Genomic DNA, 24,440 nt, shown 5'->3' on the forward strand with positions numbered 1-24,440 from the left:
AATTGAAGGTCAGATAAAGAGCTTCACAGATAAGAAAAAGCTAAAGGAGTTCATCACCGACAAACCAGTATTGTATGAAATGCTGAAAGGTATTCTTTAAGAAGAGGAAGAAGAAGAAAAAGGTAAAGATAAAAATTATGGACAACAAATACATATCTATCAACAAGTGAATCTAAATATCAAGTGAATAAAAAAATCTGAGGAACAGAATAAACTGTTGAATATAATAGAATCAGGGGCAAAGAAAGGGAGTGGATTGATAATTATCAGGGGGAAAGGGGAGTGGGGGGTGCAGGAAGAGACTGGACTAAAATTGTACACCTATGGATGAGGACAATGGGGGGATGGGAACCAGGTGGAGGGGAGCTATGGGGGTGAAAAGGAGAAACAATTGTAATAATCTGAACAATAAAGATTTATTAAATTTTAAAAAAGTAAAACAAAGAAAACAAAAAACAACCCCACTACATCTGATATGCTAAGAAAGGAGAGAGAATGGAATCACATGCAATGCTCTATTAAAACCAGAAAAAAAAGAAGAAAAAAACACACAGAAGAGTGGAAGCAAAAATAAGAATAAAAAACAAGAGTAATAAATAGAAAACAGTAAAAAAAAAAAATAGAGTATATGTTTATCTAACTATATCAGTAATCACTTTGAATAGTCTAAATCCACAAATTAAAAGACAGAGACTGCCTGCCCAGCCTGTGTAGCTCAGTGGTTGTGTTGACCTGTGAACCAGGAAATCGCAGTTGGATTCCCAGTCAGGGCACATGCCCACATTGCAATAGGGGTCGTGCATGAGGCAGCCAATCAATGATTCTCTCTCATCATCAGTGTTCCTAACTCTTTATCTCTCTCCTTTCCTCTCTGAAATCAATAAAATATATTTAAAAGACAGATTATCAAGATGGATCAAAAAAATAAGATCTAACAATATGTTGTCTACACAAAACCCATTTTAAATATAAAGACACATATAGATTAAAAATAAATGGATGGAGGCCCCAGCTGCATGGCTCAGTTGCATCAAAAAGGTTGTGAGTTCGATCCCCAGTCAGGGCACGTATGAGAGGCAACCAATTGATGTTTTCTCTGACATCGATGTTTCTTTCTCTATTCCCACAAATTTCATAGCTTGAAATGCAATTGGCTAAATTCAAATTTGAAATGAAATAGACTAATTCCTTGAAAGATACAATTTGCTAAAACTTACATGAGAAAAAATAGATAACTTGAATAGGCTTTTTCCTATTAAAGAAGTTGAATCACTAATTAATAACTTTCCAGAACAGAAAACACCAGGCCAAGATGGGTTCACTGGTGAATTCTACCAAATATTTAAGGAAGAAATTATACCAGGTTTCTACAATCTCTTTCAGATGATAGAAGTAGAGGGAATATTTCCTAACTCATTTTGTAAGGCTGTCTAGCATTACCCAAATATGAAAACCGACAATGATATTACAAAAAAAGTATACAGATCATTATCTCTCATGAGCAAAAATCCTCATCAAATATTAGCAAATAAAATCCAACAATGTATAGAAAGAATTATACATCATGACCCAGTGGGATTTATCTCAGGTATGCAAGACTGGTTCAATATTCAAAAATAAATTAATGTGATCACATCAATAGGACAAAAAAGAAAATAATGTGATCTTATCGATAGGTGCAGAAAAAGCATTTGACAAAATTCAACACCCATTCATTATAAAAACAAAATTCTCAGCAAACTAGAGGGGAACTTCTCAACTTAATAAATAAATATCTACAAAAATCCTTCAACTAACATAATATTTAATGGTAAGAAACTCGAAGCTTTCCCACAGAGATCAGGTATGATGCAAAAGTGTTCCCTCTTACCACTTCTTTTCAACATTGTACTAGAAGTTCTAGCTCATGCAATAAGACAATAAAAGGAAATAAAAGGCATAACATTGGGAAAGAAGAAATAAAACTGTCTTAGTTCACAGATGACATTATCACCTATATACAAAATCCAAAATAATCAACAAAACACTTCTGGAACTAATAGTGATTATAGAAAGGTTGTAGATTACAAGGCTAATATGCAGAAGGTTAACCACTTTCCTATATGCTAGTACTAGCAATGAACAAGTGGAATTTTAACTTTAAAACACAGTATCATTTAAAAAAGGGATAAAACACAGTATCATTTACATTAGCACCAAAAAATTAAATACTTCAGTTTATATCTAACAATATATGTCAAAGATCTATATAAGGAAAACTACAAAATTCTGATGAATAAAATCAAAGAACTAAATAAATGGAAAGATAGTCCATGTTCATGGATAGGAAAACTCAATATTGTCAAGATGTCAGTTTTTCCCAACCTGACCTATGGATTCAGTGCAATCCCAATCAAAATCTCATCAAGTTATTTTGTGGATATTGACAAACAGATTCTAAAATTTGGAGAGGCAAAATATCCAGAACATCTATTGAAGGAGAACAAAGTTGAAGTAACGACATGACCTAACCTCATGATTCACTGTAAAGCAACAGAAATTAAGACACCATGGTGTTGGTGAGAGAATAGACAAATAGATCAATGGACAGAATAGAGGGCCCAGAAATAGACCCACATAAGTAAAATTAACTGTTCTTGGACAAAGGAGAAAAGTCAATACAATGGAGAAATGACAGTGTTTCAACAAATGGTGCTGGAACAACTTGGGCATCCACATGCAAAAAAAAAAAAAAAATCTAGACACAGACCTTAAACCCTTCATAAAAATTAACTCAAAATGGATCACACACCTAAATGTAAAGTGAAAATTTATAAAGTTCCTAGAGAATAACACAGGAGAAAATCTGGGCATTCTTGGTTGGGTATGGCAATGACTTTGTAGATATGACACCAAAGGGACAATCCTTGAAAAAACAATTGACAAGCCAGACTTAAAAATAATTTTAAACTTCTGCTCTGTGAAAGACCATGTCAAGAGAATGGAAAGACAAGCCATTAACCTGGGGGAAAATATTTGCAAAAGACACCTCTGATAAATGACTGTTATCCAGAATTGAGTTGGCCCTTATATACTCAGGTTTCCCATCTGCTGATTCAACCAACCATGCATCAGAAATATCAGGAAAAGAAGTTACATCATTGCAGATGTGAACTACAGTGTGTAGTTAGACCTACAATGATGGTTGAGTCTGTACTAAACATACAGACTTTTTTTCTTGTTATTATTCCTAAACAATACAGTGTAAGTATTTGTATATCATTTATACTGTACTAGAGGCCTGGTGCACGAAATTCGTGCACGGAGGAGGGGGGGTCCCCTCAGCCCAGCCTGCACTCTCTCCAATCAGGGACCCCTCGCGGGATGTCTGACTGCCGGTTTAGGCCCGATGCCGGGGATTGGGCCTAAATTGGCAGTCAGACATCTCTCTCACAATCCTGGACCACTGGCTCCTAACCGCTCACTTGCCTGCCTGCCTGGTCACTCCCCACTGCTGGCCTGGTCACCCCTAACTGCCCCCTCCTGCTGGCCTGGTTGCCCCTCACTGCCCCCCTGCCAGCCTAATTGACCCCAACTGCACCCACCCCCCTGCCGGCCTGGTCACCCCTAAATGCCCCCTCCCATCGGCCTGGTTGCCTCTTACTGCCCCCCTGCCAGCCTGGTCACCCCCAAGTGCCCCCTCTGCCAACCTGGTTGCCCCTAACTGCCCCCACCTGCTGGCCTGGTCGCCCCCAACTGCCCCCCTGTGCCGGCCTGGTCACTCCTCATGGCCCCCCCACTGGCCTGATTGCCCCACACAGCCTGCTTGTTCAGTCATTTGGTCATCCCTCACTAACCCTCCTGCTGGCCTGGTCGCAGGCAGCCATCTTGTGAGGGTGTGATGGTCATTTTGCATATTATCTCTTTATTATATAGGATTAGGCATTATAAGTAATTTAGCAATGATTTAAAGTAGGCGTGGCTTAGTGGTTGAGCATCAACTTATGAACCAGGAGGTCATGGTTCAATACCTGGTCAGGGCACATGCCTGGGTTGCGGGCTCTATCCCCAGTGTGGGACATGCAAGAGGCGGCCAATCAATGATTCTCTCACATCATTGATGTTTCTATCTCTCTCTCCCTCTCCCTTCCTCTCTGAAATCAATAAAGAAAATATATTTTTTAAAGTACATGAGAAGATTACTTAGGTTATATGCAAATCCTACACCTTTTTACATGGGGACTTCAACATCTGTGGATTTCGGTATCTTGGGCATGGGGGAAGGGTCCTAGAACCAATTCCCCAAGGATACCAAGGCACAACTGTATATAAAGAACTTTCAAAGCTCAACAATAAGAAAATAAACAACACAAGTGAAAAAACAGGCCAACAATCTTAATAGACACAATATAAGATATACAGATAGCAAATAAGCAGGTGAAAAGATATTCCTGACATGTCATCAGGAATTTGAAAATTAAAACAATAATAATATTTGAATGGCCAAAATCCAGAACACTGACAACACTGTATATTGACAAGGATGTGAAGCAATAGGAACTCTCATTCATTGCTGGTGGGGATGCAAAATGGCACAGATATCTTGGAAGACAGTTTGGCAGTTTCTTGCAAAACTAAACATATTCTTTTTGTTGTTGTTTTGTTAATCCTCACCCAAGTATATTTTTTCCATTGATTTTTAGAGAGAATGGTCAGGAAAGGGAGAGACAGAGAGAAATATCCATGTGAAAGAGACACATTGATTGATTGCCTCCTGCATACACCAGGGCCGGGGAACCTACCTACAACCAAGGTACATGCCTTTAAACGGAATCGAACCTGGGACCCTTGAGTCCACAGGCTGACACTCTATCCACTGAGCCAAACCGGCTAGGGCAGTGTTCGGCAAACTCATTAGTCAACAGAGCCAAATAACAACAGTACAACGATTGAAATTTCTTTTGAGAGCCAAATTTTTTAAACTTAAACTTCTTCTAACACCACTTCTTCAAAATAGAGTCGCCCAGGCCGTGGTATTTTGTGGAAGAGCCACACTCAAGGGGCCAAAGAGCCACATGTGGCTCGTGAGCCGCAGTTTGCTGACCACGGGGCTAGGGCAAGCTAAACATATTCTTAACATATAATTCCGCAATCACATGCCTTTGTTCAGAGTTTTATAGAACTTCCCAACTTCTGTCAATCTGAGGGATTATAAAAACCTCAGGCAAAAAAAAATCATAAGAAACTGGTTAAATCCATCAGAGGACAGCTAGCCAATGGGATACTTACTACTGTATTCATAAAAAGGAACAAGGACGTTCTTTTTCTTTCTTTTTCTTTTTCTGTGTGTGTGTGTGTGTGTGTGTGTGTGTGTGTGTGTGCCTTAAATTTACTTTATTCCAAAATATATTTTATCTAATTTTAAATTTACATAAAGTCTGTGTGGATTTAAAATACTCCTTAGGGTTGGTTTTATAAGGTGGGGGAGGTTTCATAAATTAAACTTCATGGAGGAAAACAGTAAACTGCCCCCCACCCCCCAGCTGGGGCCCAGTACTAGGGTCTGTGATTTTGATCCCCTGGGAGCCAGGAGCAGCTACAAGGGCAGAGAGAGAAAGCGGAAGGGCCTTGGGTCCAGACCCTACAAGAACTCGGGGTCTGTCAGCTTTGTTGTGGTTGAAACCTCGGAAAGCAGCTCAGCTCAGCTTCCACTGGCACTCCGGTGGCAGCCACACAGTATCCCAGGGCAGGGGCCTCCTGGCCTGGCTGGGCAGGGTGGGGATCAATCCAAGGAAGTTATTTCTTCATTGATGTGGAAAGATCCCTAAAATGTACTCATTAAAAAATTTGTTTTAGCCTGGCCTGAGTGTCTCAGTTGATTGAGCGTCGTCCCATGCACTGAAAGATTGCCAATTGGATTCCCGATCAGGGCACCTGCCTGGATTGCTGGTTCAGTCCGGGTCAGGGCGTGTGTGGAAGGCAAGCGATGGATGTTTCTCTCACATCAATGTCTCTCTCTCTCTCTCCCTCTTTCTCTCTCTCTCCCTCTCCCTCCCTCCCTCCTTCTTTCTTTCTCTCCCTGCCGCTCTCTCTCTCTAAGCATACCCTTAGGTGAGGATTTAAAAAAAAATTTTTAAGGTGCAAAAGGGGTCTATGAAGTATGCCTCAATTTATGTATGTACTGGTAAATTCATAAAACACCTCTGTAAGGATACAAAAGAAACTAAAAACGTATGTTGACCCTCTAGAGAGAAATAGGGAAGTTGGAGGGCAAGGGTGCTAAAGAGACTTTTGTTGTTGTTGTTTTAAGCTTTTATATCTCTTTGAATTTGAATCTTGAGAATGTTCTGTTGAGAATATAAAATATAATCCCTGTGCTCGCCTTTAACTTTACTGTTAAAAAAAATCAGGATAAATAGCATAACTCAAAGCAGAGCAAAGCATTTTGCCTTCTTTTCAAACAACTTCCCCATGGAGACCCCAGTGCAGGGTGGGGGGTCAGCCAGTGACCATCTGCTCTGAGGACAGCTGGGGAAGCCTAGATCTCAGTCTGATCCAGGTTTTCCATCTGTGTGCAGGACAGCCTTGCTCCTATCCCTGCAGTGAATGCAGGCATTCGCCAGGCATAGGTTCTATTTCTTCCCAGTCTTTCACTGAGCTTGACCATCTTTTCCGTGAGCGCGCTTCAGTCTTTCTTCAGCCCAGGGAGATTTTCTTGTTTTCCTCCTGTGTTTCTCTCCCTCTCCATCTCCCCTCCCTCTCCTGCACCTCTCACATGCACATGGGCTCTTCTGGATCTCTCCTGTGTTGTTTGCTGACCTTCTGCTTCAGCTCTCCCCTCCGATGTTAAAGCCTTCGTGGAGGATTTGGCTTGAAAATCCTCTTTTTCACCTCCAAGAATTTTCTCTGTTCACAGATTATTTCCTCTTTCCAGCTGCAGTCTTTTTTTTTTTTTTTTTTTTTGTATCAATACAACATCTCTCCAACATCACTGAGAATACAAAGTAGTGCCCTGGCAAGAGTGGCTCAGTTGGTTGAGCGTTGCCCCATGCACCAGGGGGTCCCGGGTTGGATTCCCAGTCAGGGCACATGCCCAGGTTGTGTGTTCTGTCCCCAGTAGAAGGCAGCCGATCGATGGTTCTCTCTCATTGATGTTTCTTTCTCCCTCTCCCTTCCTCTCTCTAAATTCAGTAAAAAGATATATTTTAAAAAGAATACAAAGTAGTGTTGTTAGGCTTTTATGTTTTTATTTTATTGTTGCTATTCTAAGTTTTCTGTTGCTGCTGCTAGGGCTGTGTAGTGGACAGAGAGGGCTCCTTCATGACTCAGGAATGTCACCCTGGGGATACTGAGAGGCTCAGCCGGAGACCCCGGAGCCTGGGTTGGGTCAGGGTAGCTGCTGTAAAACACTGTCCCCACCACCCACCCCCTTCCCAGGACAATCCTGTTTCCCCAGCGACTTCCAGTGGGAAGCCCCGAGCCTGCAGCCACTTCTAAGCCTTTGTCCACTGGGTGCGCCTCAAGCGGGGGCCTGGGCGCAGAGCTTCCCCGGAGGCCCCAGCGAAGCCAGGAGTCTGTCCCGGCCGCTCTCGCGTGTGCTCTTACCCCCCCACCCCCATGTGTGGGGGGAACAAGCCCCACCCCCTCCCCTAGGGCAGTTCTAACCTTGGAGAGGGGCTCCTGGTCGCCCCAGAACGTCCTTTCAGGCATTGGGCGCTTCTCGGGCATTTTCGGTTGTTCCGTGGCCAGGGGGTTGAGGGAGGGCAGTATGTGACCCCGCCGGATCTCCGAGGCCAGCCTCTTGAAGCGAACCATGGCCTTGACCAGGGTCACCAAAGGCAGCCTTCTGCGTCCCGGGGCGCCATCCGCGGCTGGGACCAAGGGCGGCTGCACACTGCTTTCCCGGGGCGCTTTCTTCCCACCCTTGCCCGGGTATATTGGGGAGCATGTCTTCCAATCCTTGTCCCGGTATTTGAGGGAGCAGGAAAGGCGCGGTGGCTGGGAGGCCATCGTGGAGCAGTGCCCGCCAGTGGCCAGCCCCGGGCCTGGCTGCAAACGGTGGCCTCGCGTGCCGCGCGCCCCGCGCCCCGCACCCCGACACACCGCCCATCCCCCAGAGGCCCGGCAATCTCACTGCTTCCTCTCCTGGGAGATCAGGGGCTTCGAATTCTGGGCACAAGAGCACCCAGGCCGCGAGTGTGTAACCTGCGGCCCCATCCTCCAGATCGTGCTTGTCGTCCTGGCTCCCTCTCCCAGGACAATTCGTGTGTCCTCTGTCTCTGTAGGGGCTCTCATCAACCCACTTTAGGTCAACAACAGAGAAACGTCATTCAGTTAGAGAACAGGCTCTGGATGAAGGGAGATGTGGTTCTTAGGGGCGGGTACACACAGTATGCAGAGCCTGAGGGAAATATCTGTCACAGTGCCAATGGAGATAACAGAACAAAATGTCAGTGCCACGCGGGTAGTAGTCCTACCGTTAGAAAAAGATACCGTATGGATTTTACAAAATATCCAGGGTTGTCATCTCGGGGTGGGTAGAAGTGCTTTTCTTTCTCCTTTAAAAATTGTTCTGATTTTTCTATGACATTATTTTTATAATATTAGAAAACTCTGTAATTTACTTTTAGCAAAGGTCTCATCAGTGCAGAGGAGGCAGCCTCAGAGAAGGGGCCGGAGGGTGGGCGCATACTTTCTGGCTCTTGGTCTTGGTGCCTCGGATACGTTGGTGACTTCTACCCTGAGAGGCTGAGGGCACCTGCCAGGATCCTGGCACTGTTCCACCCATTGGACTCCTGGCTGCCATCAACCACCAGAGGGAAGAGCCAGACAGGAGGGAAACACTGCAGGAGGGGGAAGGAACAGACCACCTCCCGCTACCCAAGCCCTTAGATAAGTTCAACTGTCCTCGTCTGGACTTGGCTTTCTTCATAACAAAACGAGAGAATAGTCTTTACTTTTCATTCCTTTTTAGAGTTTCAAGAAATAAAAAATCAAGAAGGAAATAGAAAAATCCATTTTAATTAAACTGTACATCTGAATTTTTTCCTGATACTAACTGAAGTTAAAAATAGAAACCAATTTCTGTGATCTTCCAAGGCAGCCTTTGAAATGTCAAGGTTTTAAAAAATTTACATATAAATACAATCTGTACAATGTATTAACTGAGCAATCAATGGACTTCCATCATGGAGGAGATCTAGTTTCGGAACAGGCCAGGGCAGAGTTCAACTACTGCCTCCGTAGGGGAAGATGTTTTAACCTGGAAACAGAAGTAAAAGAGAGAAGGAAAGTTAGATATGAACTGAAAGACCAAACAGCTCAATTTTATTAATGCTTCACTATGCTATGACACTTGGATGCAGGGGTTCTTTTTCATCACTGCTAATTTACTCACCCTGACTAATACTGGCTTATACATTTGGAAAAAGTTAGATGGTTACACTATTCTGTATGAAATAAAAAATAAAAACTACAAAAGCCTGAAAACAGTTTACATATATATAAAATCGAGTTAGGGAAGGCCTTTAAAAGACAAAAATGAGCCAAAACCGGTTTGGCTCAGTGGATAGAGCGTTGGCCTGCGGACTGAAGAGTCCCAGGTTCAATTCGGGTCAGGGGCATGTACGTTGGTTGCGGGCACATCCCCGGTGGGGGGTGTGCAGGAGGCAGCTGGTCGATGTTTCTGGCTCTCTATCCCTCTCCTTTCCTCTCTGTAAAAAATCAATAAAATATATTTTAAAAGACAAAAATGAAAAACATAACCCCCCAAAAATTGGTTAAATGATTGCATTAAAAATTAAAGCTTCTGTACAACAAAGACAGTTAAAATTATGACAGGCAATACACTTACACACCAAGGATTAATATCCAAAATTATTATTTTTTAATCACTAAAAACCAGTCAAACCACCTCACAGGAAACAGAACACTGTGCAGGTACATGAGCAAGCTATTCACAAAAGAGCACACGGCAAAGGCTGAGACACACAGGAAAGGATGCTCAACCTCGTTAGGAATCCAGGAAAAGAAAATTAAAATGAGATGCCATTCTTTACTCGTCATACTGGCAAACATTTCTGTACCATTTATATTTGATGTAATAACAAGGTGCTTTTATAATCTAAACTCATACAGCCACTTTTGGAAACAATCAGGCAGTATTTATTCATTCTAAATGTTCACACTCCATGCTACATAAAATTATATTATTTATATTAAAAATGCAGCCCTAGAAGGTTTGGCTCAGTGGATAGAGCATCAGCCTGTGGACTGAAGGGTCCCAGGTTTGATTCCAGTCAAGGGCACATGCCGGGTTGTTGGCTGCATCCCCAGTGGGAGGTATGCAGGAGGCAGCCTATCAATGATTCTCTCTCATCATAGATGTTTCTATCTCTCTCTCCCTCTCCCTTTCTCTCTGAATCAATAAAAACATATATATTTTTTAAAAAACAAAACATAATAAAATGCATATGTACACATTACCAGTGTATAGTTAAACAAAAAATTCTTATAAGTTACATGTGAAACTAACAGCAAAAGTTACTGTGGAAAGAGAAGTTTGGGGAATTGGTCAAGGGACACTTTAAGTTTTATCTGTAAGGTATGAATTTTCACAATGATATCATATTCACATATTACATATGTAATTAAAATTAACTTTTTAACAAGCCTATTTAATATGCAAGTTTATCATTTCTGACGTTTGACTCTAAGCAAATACACCAAGATTTTAATGAGCCTTTGAAAGGTTCCTGAAAACCACTGCCTTCCATTGCCTACCGTCTTAGCAGTTCCTGGGGTGACATGTCTGCGGTATCTTCTTCACTCTGGCTGTCACTGCTGTCAGCACTCTCAGAACTACTACTTTTCTCTGACTTTTTATTCTTTTGCTTGCCTTTGTGTTTGTGCTTCCGATGTTTCTTTTTCTTAAAAAAGAAAAAAAAGTTGTTGGACTACACAAGCACACACACTAACACAGGTGTTTCCCTTCCTAATTCAGTACAATTACAGGCTAATGAGGCATTTGATTGCTGGAATCATTCAAAAACAATAGCAAGCCCTAACTGGTTTGGCTCAGTGGATAGAGCGTCGGCCTGCTGGACTGAAGGGTCCCAGGTTCGATTCCGGTCAAGGGCGTGTACCTTGGTTGCGGGCACATCCCCAGTAGATGGTATGCAGGAGGCAGCTGATTGATGTTTCTCTCTCATCGATGTTTCTAACTATCCCTCTACCTTCCTCTCTGTAAAAAATCAATAAATATATTTTTAAAAATGTATGAAAACAAAACAAAACAATAGCAAAATCTTATTTGGGATGAACTTTAGCCTAGTGTGAAACAGGCCAGGAACACAGAGCTCTGCACACTGTCCACAGTGCCCCCACTCACAGAACTGATCCTCTAGCAATAGGCACAGCAGAACCAAGCAGATGAAGGCAGGATACTGCCTTGACACTTAGCGCCCCTCCTATCCAAGGTGACCCCTGCTTCTTCCCATAAACCTGACTGGCCCATTTTGTTAGGCGTGTGTGATAAACTACACATCAGGATGGCCGACACCTGGAAATGCACAAAGAAGAAGCTGGTAGAAAGTCAGAGAACAGCAGATACACTGGTAAGAAACCAATGAATTTGGTTTATGACCAACATCTCTATGTAATGAGAAATGTACAAAATAACACCTTTATTTAATACTGAATGAATGATCAAATAAAATTTTTGTTATTTAATACTCAACCATTACTCTAAGATACTTAAATGTCCTTTTTCCTAATTTTTAATGATCACAAATAAAAACTTTTTTAAGTACAACTGAACAAATTAAAATATCCCATTTGAAAGAAAAACAAAGTTTCTGAAAATCGAAGGTTTACAAAGAATGTCTAGTCCACACTCTGTCAAGGTGTTGAAAAATCCATGTGCCCCCATCTTGGCCACAAGACACTCTTCAATGGGCTTCCTGGGGGCTTGTCTGAATGACAGAAGCAGGAGTGACAAACCCCACATGCTGAGCCCAGGACACCCAGAAATCACTCACCTTCTCTTTCTTCCGTCTGTGCTCTTTCTTGGTCTTGTGCTTTTCTTTGTTCTTTTTATGTTTCTCTTTTTGAGGAGCCTCAAGTTTCTGGCGAGCATCTGAAACACAAATGCAATAAACACATGAACTACAGGGGGAAATAAAGCTAAATTCTTGAATTAGGACTATGCCTTAGATGGGATGATTAACATTAAAGCAGAACTCCTGCCCTGCCTCACTGATGTACAAATAGATTAGCATGTCCCATGTTAGCTCTATTTAGGGAGTTCCAAAAACATGTATACACACACTTCGAATAATTATAAAGGCAGCGTTGATTAAAATACATTTCATTTTCAAAATTAAGCTATCAGCTGTTACAGTGTGTATACATTTTGGGGGGACACCCTGCATTTAAAAACTGCCAGAAACATCAACACAAGACTTGTGTGATCCAATAAGCATCTTGCCAGATGAAGATAAAGTCAGACTAGAATACCCATAAGCCTTTGTAATTTAACATCCTAGAGTAAGCTCAGAGTCTGAACCTCAGCTGTGTCGCCAGCTCTGTGATCGATCTTGGGCATCTTGCTTAACCTCTGCAAGTCTCAGTTTCCCCTTCCATAAAACAGGGATAAGAAGAATCCCAATCTCCTTAGGGACACAGAGAGGATTAGATGGGACTTCAAACATGAATCCCATAGCCTGGAATCTGGCATATAAGCTCCTCTCACATCACCCTCCCTTCACAAAAGCACATTCAACATGCATTTGAATGTTGAATGTCTTATAAGTAGAAACACTGAAACACTAGCATCAGAGCAACACAATAAATGTAATCATTAAAATTACAAGTTGCAGGCACCTAAATTCTCCACCTCCAAATTCTGATCGAAATGTTTTCATAGGTCATTAATTTCCTGGTACCCAAACCTGCAAAAATCCATAATAGCAGAAGCAGTTTAAATGATTAAATCATCTTTTCCCACCTAAAGAAAGTTCCAAGTTGTTTCAGGTATGGATATTTTCCAAACCCAGTTAACAGGTGTCTGCAATTTTCTATTCCTATAGTTTGGTCAGATTTTTCAAAAACTGACCTCCCCAACCTTTTTTTATTTTTTTAATTAAAAATTATTTTTATTGTTGACAGTATTACAGATGCTCCCCTTTTCCCTCCTCCCGCTTTGCCCCATCCACTCAGCCCCTCCCCACTCCCTAGCCCTTCACCACTCTATTGTCTGTGTCCATGGGCTATGCATATAAGTACATGAGTTCTTTGGTTTATCTGTTCTCATTCCCCGCTACCATCCAAGATATGTAAGTTTGTTCCATGCCTCCACACCTTGGGACTTACTTTGTTGATCGATTTATTTTATTCATAAGATTTCACATATTAAGAGATCATGTATAGTTGTCTTTCTCTGACTGGCTTATTTTGCTTAGCATAATACTCTCCAGCCCAGCCAGTGTGGTTCAGTGGTTAAGAACCAACCTATGAACCAGGAGGTCACAGTTCAATTCCCCGTCAGGGCACATGCCGGGGTTGCAGGCTCAATCCCCAGGTGGGGGCATGCAAGAGGCAGTCAATCAATTATTCTCTCTCATCATTGATGTTGCCATCTCTCTCTCCCTCTCCCTTCCTCTCTCTGAAATCAATAAAAACATTTTTTAAAAAGGGTAAGAGATCCTTCTTTTTTACAGCTGCATAGTATTCCATCGTGTACATGTACCACAGTTTTTTAATTCATTCATCTACTGATGGGCATTTGGGCTGTTCCCAAATCTTAGCTATTGTAAATAATGCTGCTATGAACATAGAAGTGCATATATCCTTTCTGATTGGTGTTTAGGGGTTTTAGGATATATTCCCATAAGTGGGATTGCTGGGTCAAATGGCAGTTCCATTTTTAATTTTTTGAGGAAATTCCATATTGTTTTTCAAGTGGCTGCACCGTCTGCATTCTCACCAGCAGTATACTAGGGTTCCTTTTTCTCTACATCCTTGCCAGCATTTATTGTTTGTGAAGTGATATGTCATTGTTGTTGTTGTTTTTCTTAAATATATTTTTATTGATTTCAGAGAGGAAGGGAGAGGAAGAGATAGAAACATCAATGAGAGAGACACACACTGATTGGCTGCCTCCTTCATGCCCCCTACTGAGGATCAAGCCCAAAACAAGGACATGTGACTTGACCGTGAGTCGAACCCAGGACCTCTTGGTCCATGAGGCTATGCTCAATCCACTGAGTCACACCAGTCCAGCTCACTGTGGTTTTAATAACCTCCTTTTTAAATGCTATTTTTTTTAAAAACCATTTTCCCTCAATAACCCATAGACCAAATTAAGTTATTAACTATGCTAAGGATATCAAGGATGATCTGAGAAATGGGCATAAATAACTTAGCTTTTAACACACTTTAAGCTAAAGATCTGAATAACTGAAGCAAATAACACATTCACTGCAACTTTTCAAAACTTCACTTTTTACTTCTCTCTGCTTCTTATCGTCTCTTTGAGGGTTGTAACTAAAACAATATTTATATATGAGTGCTACAGGAAACTATAGAGTAGATAACAATTATTTATTATTCATGTACCTGGGGAACGTTATTAGAGGTTTTTTAACCCAGTCTTCAGAGAAATGATAAACCAGTCTAAACATTTAAACACAAGAGATCAATTTAAGATGGCCCTGAACAGAAGGCGTTAACAGCTACTGGAGGAGGAAGATGGGCTGTATTTACTTCTGAAAGAATTAATTTTATTTTATTTGCTACATTTGCCAAAGTATAAAAAAGTCTCAGAATACCCTACTCCCTGCAATTTCCTTCTCATCTTTGTGTCCTAGATTTTTACTTTTTTATTTCTATAAATGACAACATTTGAAACATCTGAAAGTTAAAAAAGAAAAGAAAAAAGAAAAGAAAAGCTTAAAGGACTCTGAGGCTGTAAAGCAACAACTATCATTAAGGTACTAGGTGGAGTAATGGGTTTCAAAATGTGGCTGAGAACAGATAAACCAGCAACAAATGTATATATTTGGTTGGCCTCATGTTGGATTAGATGGGTGGATATAACACAGTTAGAGCTGTCACATGTCAGGGGACACTCTGGTGCCAGTGCAAACAGATGAACCAAGGAGCGCTGGACTCACTGGGGCAGAAGACAGGAGGCAGCCGAGGGCCGAACTCTTCTCTTTCGTCTATCTGCGTCTTCTGTATCACGAAGGAAGGTGCGGGCTCCCGGGGGGCCGGCTCACTAGCTGAAAAACACCAGGGTATTAACTTTATGTATTTGCCAAATATGGATGTATTTGAGTCTTTGACTAATGTCTGTTGCCACCAGATAACATGTGCCTTCCTTCACCACTTGGCTCAACTAGCTCACACCAGGTGCTGAGGACACAGGTGTGGTGAACCATGGACCTGACCTCCAACCTCATGGGCTTTAGAGCTGGGAAGTCAGTCACACAAGGGCACAGGCAACCAAATGCACAGTGTCTGTAACACAGGGGTGTGTATGGCATCCTGATCACCTACTGCAAACGGAAGGGTTGAAAGATGTCCTCGAAGAAGGGTCATCTGAGAAAAATAAAATTTACAAACAGGGATGTAAGACTATGCCCCAGCTCAGAAAGTTTAATTTCACTCAAAACGAATTATCAAACAGGAGAAAAACTGAATATAAACAAATTATCATGTTCACATAAATAATCTCATTTTTTAAAACAGATGACTATGTTTTCAAATAGGAGAGATAAAAATAAAAAAAGTCTAGAAACATAAGCATCAAAAGTGTTCGGGATGGTTATCTCTGGGAACTTAAGCTTTCTATATATTTATACTTTTAAAATTCAAATATATATGACTTTGTAATAAAAATGTAAGTTGAGTTTTTTCTATAGAAATAAAATAGAGGCTGACATTTGCAATCACCCAAGAATAAACAATATTTTATACTGCTATGTAACTTTTTGGTTAAAGGCCCTCAAAAATTATACCCACGCCCACCACAGGCTATCAGGGCAGGCACCCACCCACCCCCAAGCATCTGAAAAGTCTTCTACCCTTGCAAGAGCAAGACGGCCTCCTTTCCTGTGCCAGCACTCCTGGGTGGGTTACACAGAACAAGCAGGGCAAACTACTGACCAAGTGTTAGAGTGATGAGGACAGACCCACCTGCCAAGGCTGGTTGATCCAGAGCATACAATGTGCACTGCAGAGGAAAGCTGGAAGAGCCCTATATTCATGACTAAATGTCATCCAGCAATCCTAGCACCGCCTTCTCAACACTGTTTTAAAAACAAGCTCAGTTGGCTGGAGCATTGTCACGATACACCAAGGTTGCAGGTTCAATCCCCGGTCAGGGCAGGGCACATACAAGAATCAACCAATGAATACATAAATAAATGGAACAATAAATCGGTGTTTCTCTCTCCCCACCCCTTACTTTCTCTCTAAAATACATACACACATACAGCTATTTTTAAACAAAATATTTACTACTCTTAAATCTTCTCAACTAGGATAGGTAGGAAAATCAACATTATCAAACACAGCTATCCAAAAAAATATACCAGAGGTTTATACCAGACAAATAAAACAGAACTCTGGTCTAATCCAGTTAAAAATGTAAAAGATTAAAACACCATTGATTGCTACTGTCCTGGTTTAAAACTGCACACGAAACCAAGCAGCAGCTTCTCTAGAGACATCGCTGTTTTCTCCTTTAGATCCCGAAGTCTGAAATACTCACGTACTGTGTGCCACAGACGACAGTTCCTCCTGGGAACTTTTGAAGTCAGCCTCCCCGGCACCCTCCTGATCATCCTCGCTGTCGCCCTGTTCATCCTCAGAAGACGAGGACTTCTCTTCAGAGGAGCTGGCAAAGATGGCCTTGAATAAGTCCATGGATGGGCGACTATCTCCTCCTTCAGTCTGTGAATCCACACCTTTGTTTACCAGCTGTATGAACAGTGAAATAAGAGTCAGGAATGAAGAAGGAAGAGTGAAAGGAGCCAAATGTTCTAGAACCACACACACACACACACACACACACACACATCATTGTTTGTTCGTGTACATGGGTCTCCACACACATACTGCAGAACTAAACAATCATCACCACAATATTTATTTTTGTGGTGTTTCTGATTCAGGATGTGCTGAATGGTAGAAGCAGCTGAAATTTCTCATGGAGACAGGTCGTTAATCAGAATTGCAGAGATACGTGCAGTAGGAAGTAGCACAGTGCCTCTGTCCTATTTTCAAGAGTCTATCTGAGCCTTCAGAGGCCCATATTAAAGGTGCTGAAGACAGTCCACTCATAAAAAAATGCTGGAGAGAAAACTAGACCCTCCACACAATGGGGAGGAAGCCAGAAACATGCTGATAAAATGGCCACAAAACTTCTCTTTGCAACTACACATCACTCTTCCTAAAAGAAGCCTAGATACGGACATTCATACCAACCAAATAAAGAGCCAGTAACTCTGTATACACTCAGTTCAATCAGCAAATAGCAAAGCTGAGAAGAAGACACAGCTCACACCCTCCAAATGCATATCACCAGCTGGACCTGGGCAAACTAATGTGCTAAGTGATACGAGAGAACCCCAGGACTGGCCCAGATCACAATCCACTTCTGTCCTTCCATTTTCCACTGGAGAACCTGGCTCAGATATGAGATGCCCAATAGCTGGATCTGGACTCTACTACCCAGCTCTCCTCTCTCGGCCAGTGGTCACTCCTCCATACCACATCACCTCCAATTTCTAGAACAAAGTTACAAATACCCACATGAGGAAAAATGGTACAAGGCAGTGGCATTTGTGGTTTTAAAATAAACTCTTTTCACAGAAATAAAAATCAAAGAAAAAAAGTATACCATTCCCCACTAAAAATAGCCAGGCACCTTGGAGACTGATTCTACAGCTGGAACTGAGAAAAATAAAAAGAGGAGTCCAGAAAATCTTACTGAGCTTCAGGCTCCGAGAGCAGGAGGGCTATATCGCAAGGACACAAAACCTACCTGAAGGGGCTCCAACTAGCCAACCAGTACAATCTGAGTGTGTAAATAAATATCGATAGTACCACACTTATCCCTTTGGGTAAAACAGGAAACAAAGAAATAGTTCGATGAGAAACAGGGTATGTATATTTCAACACTTCTAAATACTTATTTAAAATAATTAAGTAAAAATTAATAAGAAATGAAAAAGAGTATTTGTTAATTAGAAAGGGGGAAAGACGAACTTTACAGTGAAAAACCCTGGAAGGCACCACATTACTCAAGTAGTCAAAGTGAACTTCACCAGTGATGGGACAAATCGCTGTCGGCGCCACATGACAGGATCAATGACAGCACACCAGCGTCCCGTCCCTGCTGAGGAATTCCTGCCAAAGATGCAGAGCCTGAATGTAGTCCTGAGGTAACATCAGACAAGCCCAAACAGAGGAACGTTCTTCAAAATACTGCCTGTAATCTTCAAAAGTAGCAAGATCATAAAACTCAAGGAGAAACTGAAGAACTGCTCCAGACTGAAGGAGATTAAGGAGACATGACTAAGTGATGCTGAACTGAACCCTTTTCACTATAATGAAGGACATTATTGGGACAACTGGTAGACTTTGAATGGGTCGGAGAATTAGAAAGCAGTTACGTATCAATGTTAATTTCCTGATTTTGATGGACGTACTCTGATTACATAGGAGAAAGTGCTTCTTTGAAGGAAGAATGGGAGTGATGTGGCATCTTATGCTCAAGCAGTTCAAGAAAAGATTTATCTGTACTGTATTTAAGCTTTTGAGATTCTTTCAAAAAAATTTTTTTAATCATATAAAAAGTCAGGAGAGAGAGCCTGAGAGTAAAGCACAGGAAATCAAGGTAGTGATGCCCTAGAAAAATCACATGTCTGGTATATTTAGGGCAAACCACAGATACCAATGTCACATGCATGGACCACGAACTGAATGACAGCTGGCTGACATCTGTGTCCATAGACATTTCTGGCCCTTAATGGTATCGATATTATTAAATGTACAGGCAGGACTGTCATAAATACATGAGATATTCTACTCTTAGATAACTATACAAGCTGATTTTTTTTTGTTTATATTTTTCTGAAATATAACAGGAGCTGTAATGGAATTAAATAACAAGCATAACACCCACCAAATACATAGCATCTACGTTTACAAAGCTTCCTCACCACCACACCCTCCACCAAAAGGTACGGACATTCCATCTGTGCTGACTCAGAAGTTTTCAAAGAAAAAATATTACCAGTCACCAGTCCAAAATGGCTCAGGCCACCGTGACCCAGCTGTGAGAGATGAGAGGGCTGGGGACGGAGCCCCCAGTAAGGATTCCTTAACACCTTTACTTCAGATGGAATCCACGGTGGGATGAACCTGGAGCTCTATTACCAACAGATCAGAATTCCTTACCCTGCCCTGCTCTCCCCTCCCCTCTTCTCCCACTCTTACCCTCCACACTTGGTATGGATACGCTTGTTTTTAAAAAGTCACGTTAATAAAAACTTAGAAGCAGAAAAAATATATATTAAATAACCCAGATCGGGAAAGAGCCCTTTAAGGCCTCGTAGCTAACAAGTGAAAAAGCAAGCAAAAAAAAAAAAACTTTCCAGAAAAAATTACCTAAATACTATATCAACATGATTTTTTGAGAAAATATAGAAGATTTTCTAATCTAATGACCAAATCACAGAGCCAGAATCTCTGAGTCGGGTTTTATGCCATTAAAAAAAGGTAAGAGTAAAAGTATGTGTGTGGGGGGGGGGAGCGGGGACGGGGAGGCAATGGGAAGATATGTACACATGCAATACCTTAATTTAAAAAAAAAGGATAAATAAATAATTAAAATTTAAAAAAAAAAGCCAAATGGAGAAGTTCCGATCCAAGGTGGCAGCAGGGGAGGTGGCATCAGCTGCCAGGCTCTGACCACAGATGCCATGGTTCCAACAGTCTGGATCAAATCCCACTGCTTTTTCCCCTTCCTGCCCTCCTGCCACTTGACTCCAACAACAAAGAACGTCACAGGAAGTATAAGGCAGAACAGGGAATCTAAAGTCCTGGCTTTCTGCCCTGGCCACTGTGGCTGTTGGTTAAAGCATCATCATGTACACGAAAAGGTGGCAGGTGTGATTCCTGGTCAAGGCACAGACTCGGGTTCCAGGCTCAATCCCGGCCAGGGCATGTATAGGAGGAAACTGACTGATGTTTTTCTCTCTCAGATCGATGTTTTTCTCTTTCTTTCACTCCCTTCCCCCAACCCCATCTCTCTCTCTCTCAAAAATCAATTTTAAAAAAAGTCCTGCCTAGTGTGGCTCAGTGGTTGAGCATCAACCTATGAACCAGGAGGTGATCACAGTTCAATTCCCAGTCAGGGAACATGCCCAGGTTGTGGGCTCAATCCCCAGTGTGGGCCGTGCAGGAGGCAGCCGATCAATGATTCTCTCTCATCATTGATGTTTCCATCTCTCTCTCTCTCTCCTTTCCTCTCCGAAATCAATGGAAAAAAAAAATATATATATATATATACCATATCTTCCAGCGTATAAGACGACTGGGCATATAGAAGATTTTCCTGGGTTAAAAAGTCGTCTCATACGCTGGAAAACACGGTATTACTTAAAAGTCCTAGCTTTCTGACTGGAGGATGGAAGGAGGAGCCCAGCGAGTCAGAAAGTGTCAGAAAGGTCATGAAGAGGAGGAGCTCCCATATAACGTGGTCTATGAGCTTCTGGCTTGCCTCCAAGCTCTGCATGTGTGGATCTGATTCTAAACAGCCATCCACAGGCTTTGATAACAGAACTATGGGATTAACTACCAGACAGGTCCCGGACCACTGGGAAGTGCACATGCAAAAAAGATCTGAATATAAAGGCTCTGAACACTGGACTGACATTTGAACCACAGCCCACAGAAGAGGGGTTGGAATTGCAGCCTGAACTTACTTACTAGGTTGATTGTCTGCTAAAGCAAAACAAAATGAAAATTCAGCATTCTCCTTAGAATTTGAAAAAGACCCAGGATCTCATGACATAATATTCAAAATTTCCAGGATGCAAACCTAAATTACTTGGTATACAAACAACCAAGAACATCTCAACTTGCAAAAGACAATCAACAGATACAAACCCAAATTGACAAAAATGTTGGAATTATCAGACAGACTTTAAAGCAGCATTTACAACTGTGCTCTAAGAATAAGAGCATACAACTGGAAAGATAAAACGGTCTCAGCAAAGAAATAAAAGATATGAAGAAGAACTAAATGGGAATTTTAGAAATGAAAAATACAATAATCAAAATTAAAAATTCACTAGATGAGCTCATTAGCAGAATGCAGATAGAAGAGTCAGTAAACTTGAAGACAGATCAATAGAAATTATCTGTTTGAACAATAGAGAGAGGGGAAAAGGAACAGAGAGGAGTGAGAGTATGGTACAGGAGGAATATCTGAAAAAAGTAATGGCTGGAAATGTCCAAATCGGGGGAAAGACAAAATTAAAGATTCAAGAAGCTCAGCAAACCCCAAACACAATAATCTCAAAGAAATCATGCCTAGACAAATCATGAGAGGGAATCATGGATTGGCTGCCTCCTGTACGCCCCCTATTGGGGATCGAGCCTGCAACCCAGGCATGTGCCCTGACTGGGAATCAAACCGTGACCTCCTGGTTCCTAGGTCGACACTCAACCACTGAGCCATGCCATCTAGGCACTTGTGTGCATGCATATGAGCCTAACCAGTGGTCACGGACAACGGGGGGGGCATGCATGGGGAGGGGTTTGGGATGGGAATGGGGGGATGAGGACAAATATGTGATACCTTAATCAATAAAGAAATTTAAAAAATAAATAAATAAAAATCAAGTGAATAAAAAATCTGATGAACAGAATAAACTGGTGAATATAATAGAATCAGGGGCATAGAAAGGGAGTGAACTGACAATTCTCGGGGGAAAGGAGTGTGGCGGGTGCGGGAAGAGATTGGACAAAAATCGTACACCTATGGATGAGGACAGTCGGGGGTGGGTAAGGGCAGAGGGTGGGGTGGGAACCAGGTGGAGGGGAGCTATGGGGGGAAAAAAGAGGAGCAACTGTAATAATCTGAACAATAAAGATTTATTAAAAAAAAGAGTGAACAAACCAACAAACTATGGTACACCCATACAACAAAATAGTATCCTATATAATAAAAGCCTAATATGCAAATTGTCCCCTCAACTGGGAGTTCGACCACTCGCTATGACATGCGCTGACCACCAGGGGGGCGGCATGGAACACGGCAGGTGTCAGCGACGGGCTGCAACCTCTCGTCGGCTACTGGGGCGGCAGCGGGGAGGGGTGATGGGGACAGAGGTGCAGTGAAAATGTGGGTGTACGCCAAGCTAACTCTCACTCCCCCTACTGCCCTTCCTGGGATGTCAGGCTCATGTGCCAGGGAAGCCCCCACACTCAGGTGATGGGCACCCAAAGGGAGCCTGCCCCGCATCCGCGCGGTATCTTCTGAGTGAGCCGGGCCGCAGCAGCCGGGACCACAGGGAACGAGGTCGGCCGGATAGAACAGGCTGCCCGCCCAGCTTCCATGCGGAGTTGCTGGACAGCCCAGAGGCCCACACTGCACCCCGGCCCACGGCGTCCAGCCGCGCTCACCGCCATCTCCGTGCAGGGACTCAGGTGCCATGAATCAGGCGGAGGGGGGGTGCATGGCGACCTGGGGGCCCAGGTGCTTCCCAGAGCCCAGAGGTCAGCTGGGACCCACCTTCCCATGCCAGATGCTTGCGCTTCGATTGCCAGCCAAGCCAACGGACCACACCCATGCACAAATTCATGCACCGGGCCTCTAGCTCAGCAATAAGAAGGAATGAATTATTGCTGCATGCAAAAATACTGATAAATCTCAAAGGTATGATGCTGAAAGAAGCCAGTCTCAAAAGGCTATATATTGTCTGATTCCATTTATATAACATTCTATAACAAAACTATAAAGACAAAGAAGAGATCAATGGTTGACTGGGTTCTGGGATGAAGAGAGGGGAAACTATAAAGGAACAGCATGAGGAAGCTTCTTGTGATGATGGTACCATTATGTATCCTGATTGTGGTAGTGATTATATGAATCCATATGTGTAAAAACTCACTGAACTGTACATTTAAAAAGTCAAGTTGTTGTTGCTGTTAATCCTCACCCGAGGATATTTTTTCCATTGATTTTTTTAGAGAGTGGAAGGGATGAGGAGAAACATCGATGTGAGAGAAACACATCATTGGTTGCCTCCTGCACGTGTCCCTGGGCCGGGGATCGAGCCTGCAACTGAAGTACGTGCCTTTGACCAGAATCAAACCCAGGACCCTTCAGTCCACAGGCTAATGCTCCATCCAGTGAGCCAAACTGGCCAGGGCTTAAGAAGTCAGTTTTAATGTAGGTTAATTTAAAAAATAGAGTAAATCCTGCCCAGGTGGCTCAGTTGGTTGTGGATTTGATCCCCAGTCGGGGTGCAACGGGAGGCAGCCAATTGATGTTTCTCTCTCATAGTGATGTTTCTCTTCCTCTCCCTTCCTCTGTCTCTAAAATCAATAGGGTGAGGATTAAAACTAATAATAATAAATTACCAAAAAATTTAAAAATGTAATGACACTATTATACATAAAAGCAACTTTTTTTTTTATGTGCCTCAGGCATGAAACAGCTCTGGCCACCGACACAGGCATCAAGCTAGGATGAACTAAGGACTATACAACTGCTTTGCCCTTGACTGATATAAGAGCAAAACCACCAATCAGGTGTCTCCTTGCCCATTGCCAAGAGGTAATAAAAGCAAATTTTTATTAAGTTCAACTGTTAACTATTAAAAGCAGTAATTTTTTTAAAAAAACAATGGATATTCTCTCTATATTCTCCACAAAAGAGAATACTTGTTACTTGGAAAATTATATTTTCTAATACAAATACACTGAATTTTGTTTCAATGTTTAATGCTAAGTGAAAGCCATTCTAGGCAGAATTTATAACCTCTCCTCAAATGATTTAAGCTGTGACTCAAATTGTTGGACAGTAGAGCAGCTGTTGGCAAACTACAGCCCATGGGCCAAATCCAAACTACTGTCTGTTTTTATAAATAAGTTTTATTGGAACACTAGAGGCCCAGTGCACAAAATTCGTGCACGGGGTCGGCGGGTGTCCCTCAGCCCAGCCTGCGCCCTCTCACAATCTGGGACCCCTCAGGTAGGGCCCCTAGGCCTGTCCGGCGATCAGGGCCTATTGGTGCTTTCCTTCCCCTGGCTGCCGGCAGCTGGCCCTGCCCCCACCACTGCCACTGCTTGCCATTTGTCCGTCGCTGCTCACCCTCTCCCCGCCACTGGTCACCTCCCTCTGCAGGTGACAGGTGTGGGGTGCGATCGATCACAGGGCC

At 42.3% G+C, this 24,440-nt stretch overlaps 2 protein-coding genes and 1 pseudogene across 5 annotated transcripts in view; all 3 read right to left on the reverse strand.

Annotated features, from left to right (window-relative positions):
* The window catches only part of WDR88 (WD repeat domain 88), a 28,862-nt gene extending 20,828 nt beyond the window's left edge, over window positions 1-8,034 (reverse strand). For both annotated transcript variants that reach the window (XM_008140083.3, XM_054710805.1), the window contains exon 1: window positions 7,645-8,034. In XM_008140083.3, coding sequence (XP_008138305.2) covers window positions 7,645-7,989 — 345 coding nt within the window. In that variant the 5' untranslated portion in view covers window positions 7,990-8,034. The remainder of the gene's footprint in view (window positions 1-7,644) is intronic.
* A 953-nt stretch (window positions 8,035-8,987) lies between these two features.
* Window positions 8,988-24,440, reverse strand: part of GPATCH1 (G-patch domain containing 1) — a 52,812-nt gene continuing 37,359 nt past the window's right edge. The window contains exons 16-21 of one of the 3 annotated variants that reach the window (XM_054710982.1): window positions 16,758-16,962; window positions 15,538-15,579; window positions 15,153-15,260; window positions 12,018-12,115; window positions 10,762-10,907; window positions 8,988-9,241 (exon numbers count right to left, since the gene is read on the reverse strand). In XM_054710982.1, the coding sequence (XP_054566957.1) occupies window positions 9,211-9,241; window positions 10,762-10,907; window positions 12,018-12,115; window positions 15,153-15,260; window positions 15,538-15,579; window positions 16,758-16,962 (630 nt within the window). In that variant the 3' untranslated portion in view covers window positions 8,988-9,210. Of the gene's footprint in view, window positions 9,242-10,761; window positions 10,908-12,017; window positions 12,116-15,152; window positions 15,261-15,537; window positions 15,580-16,753; window positions 16,963-24,440 lie in introns of those variants that run through there. The other 2 variants (XM_008139779.3, XM_054710983.1) reach the window with 2 other exon arrangements.
* On the reverse strand, window positions 23,694-23,839 carry LOC114230994 (small nucleolar RNA SNORA48; annotated as a pseudogene).

Source organism: Eptesicus fuscus, chromosome 21 (assembly GCF_027574615.1).
Source record: "Eptesicus fuscus isolate TK198812 chromosome 21, DD_ASM_mEF_20220401, whole genome shotgun sequence".
NCBI classification, from domain to species: Eukaryota; Metazoa; Chordata; class Mammalia; order Chiroptera; family Vespertilionidae; genus Eptesicus; species Eptesicus fuscus.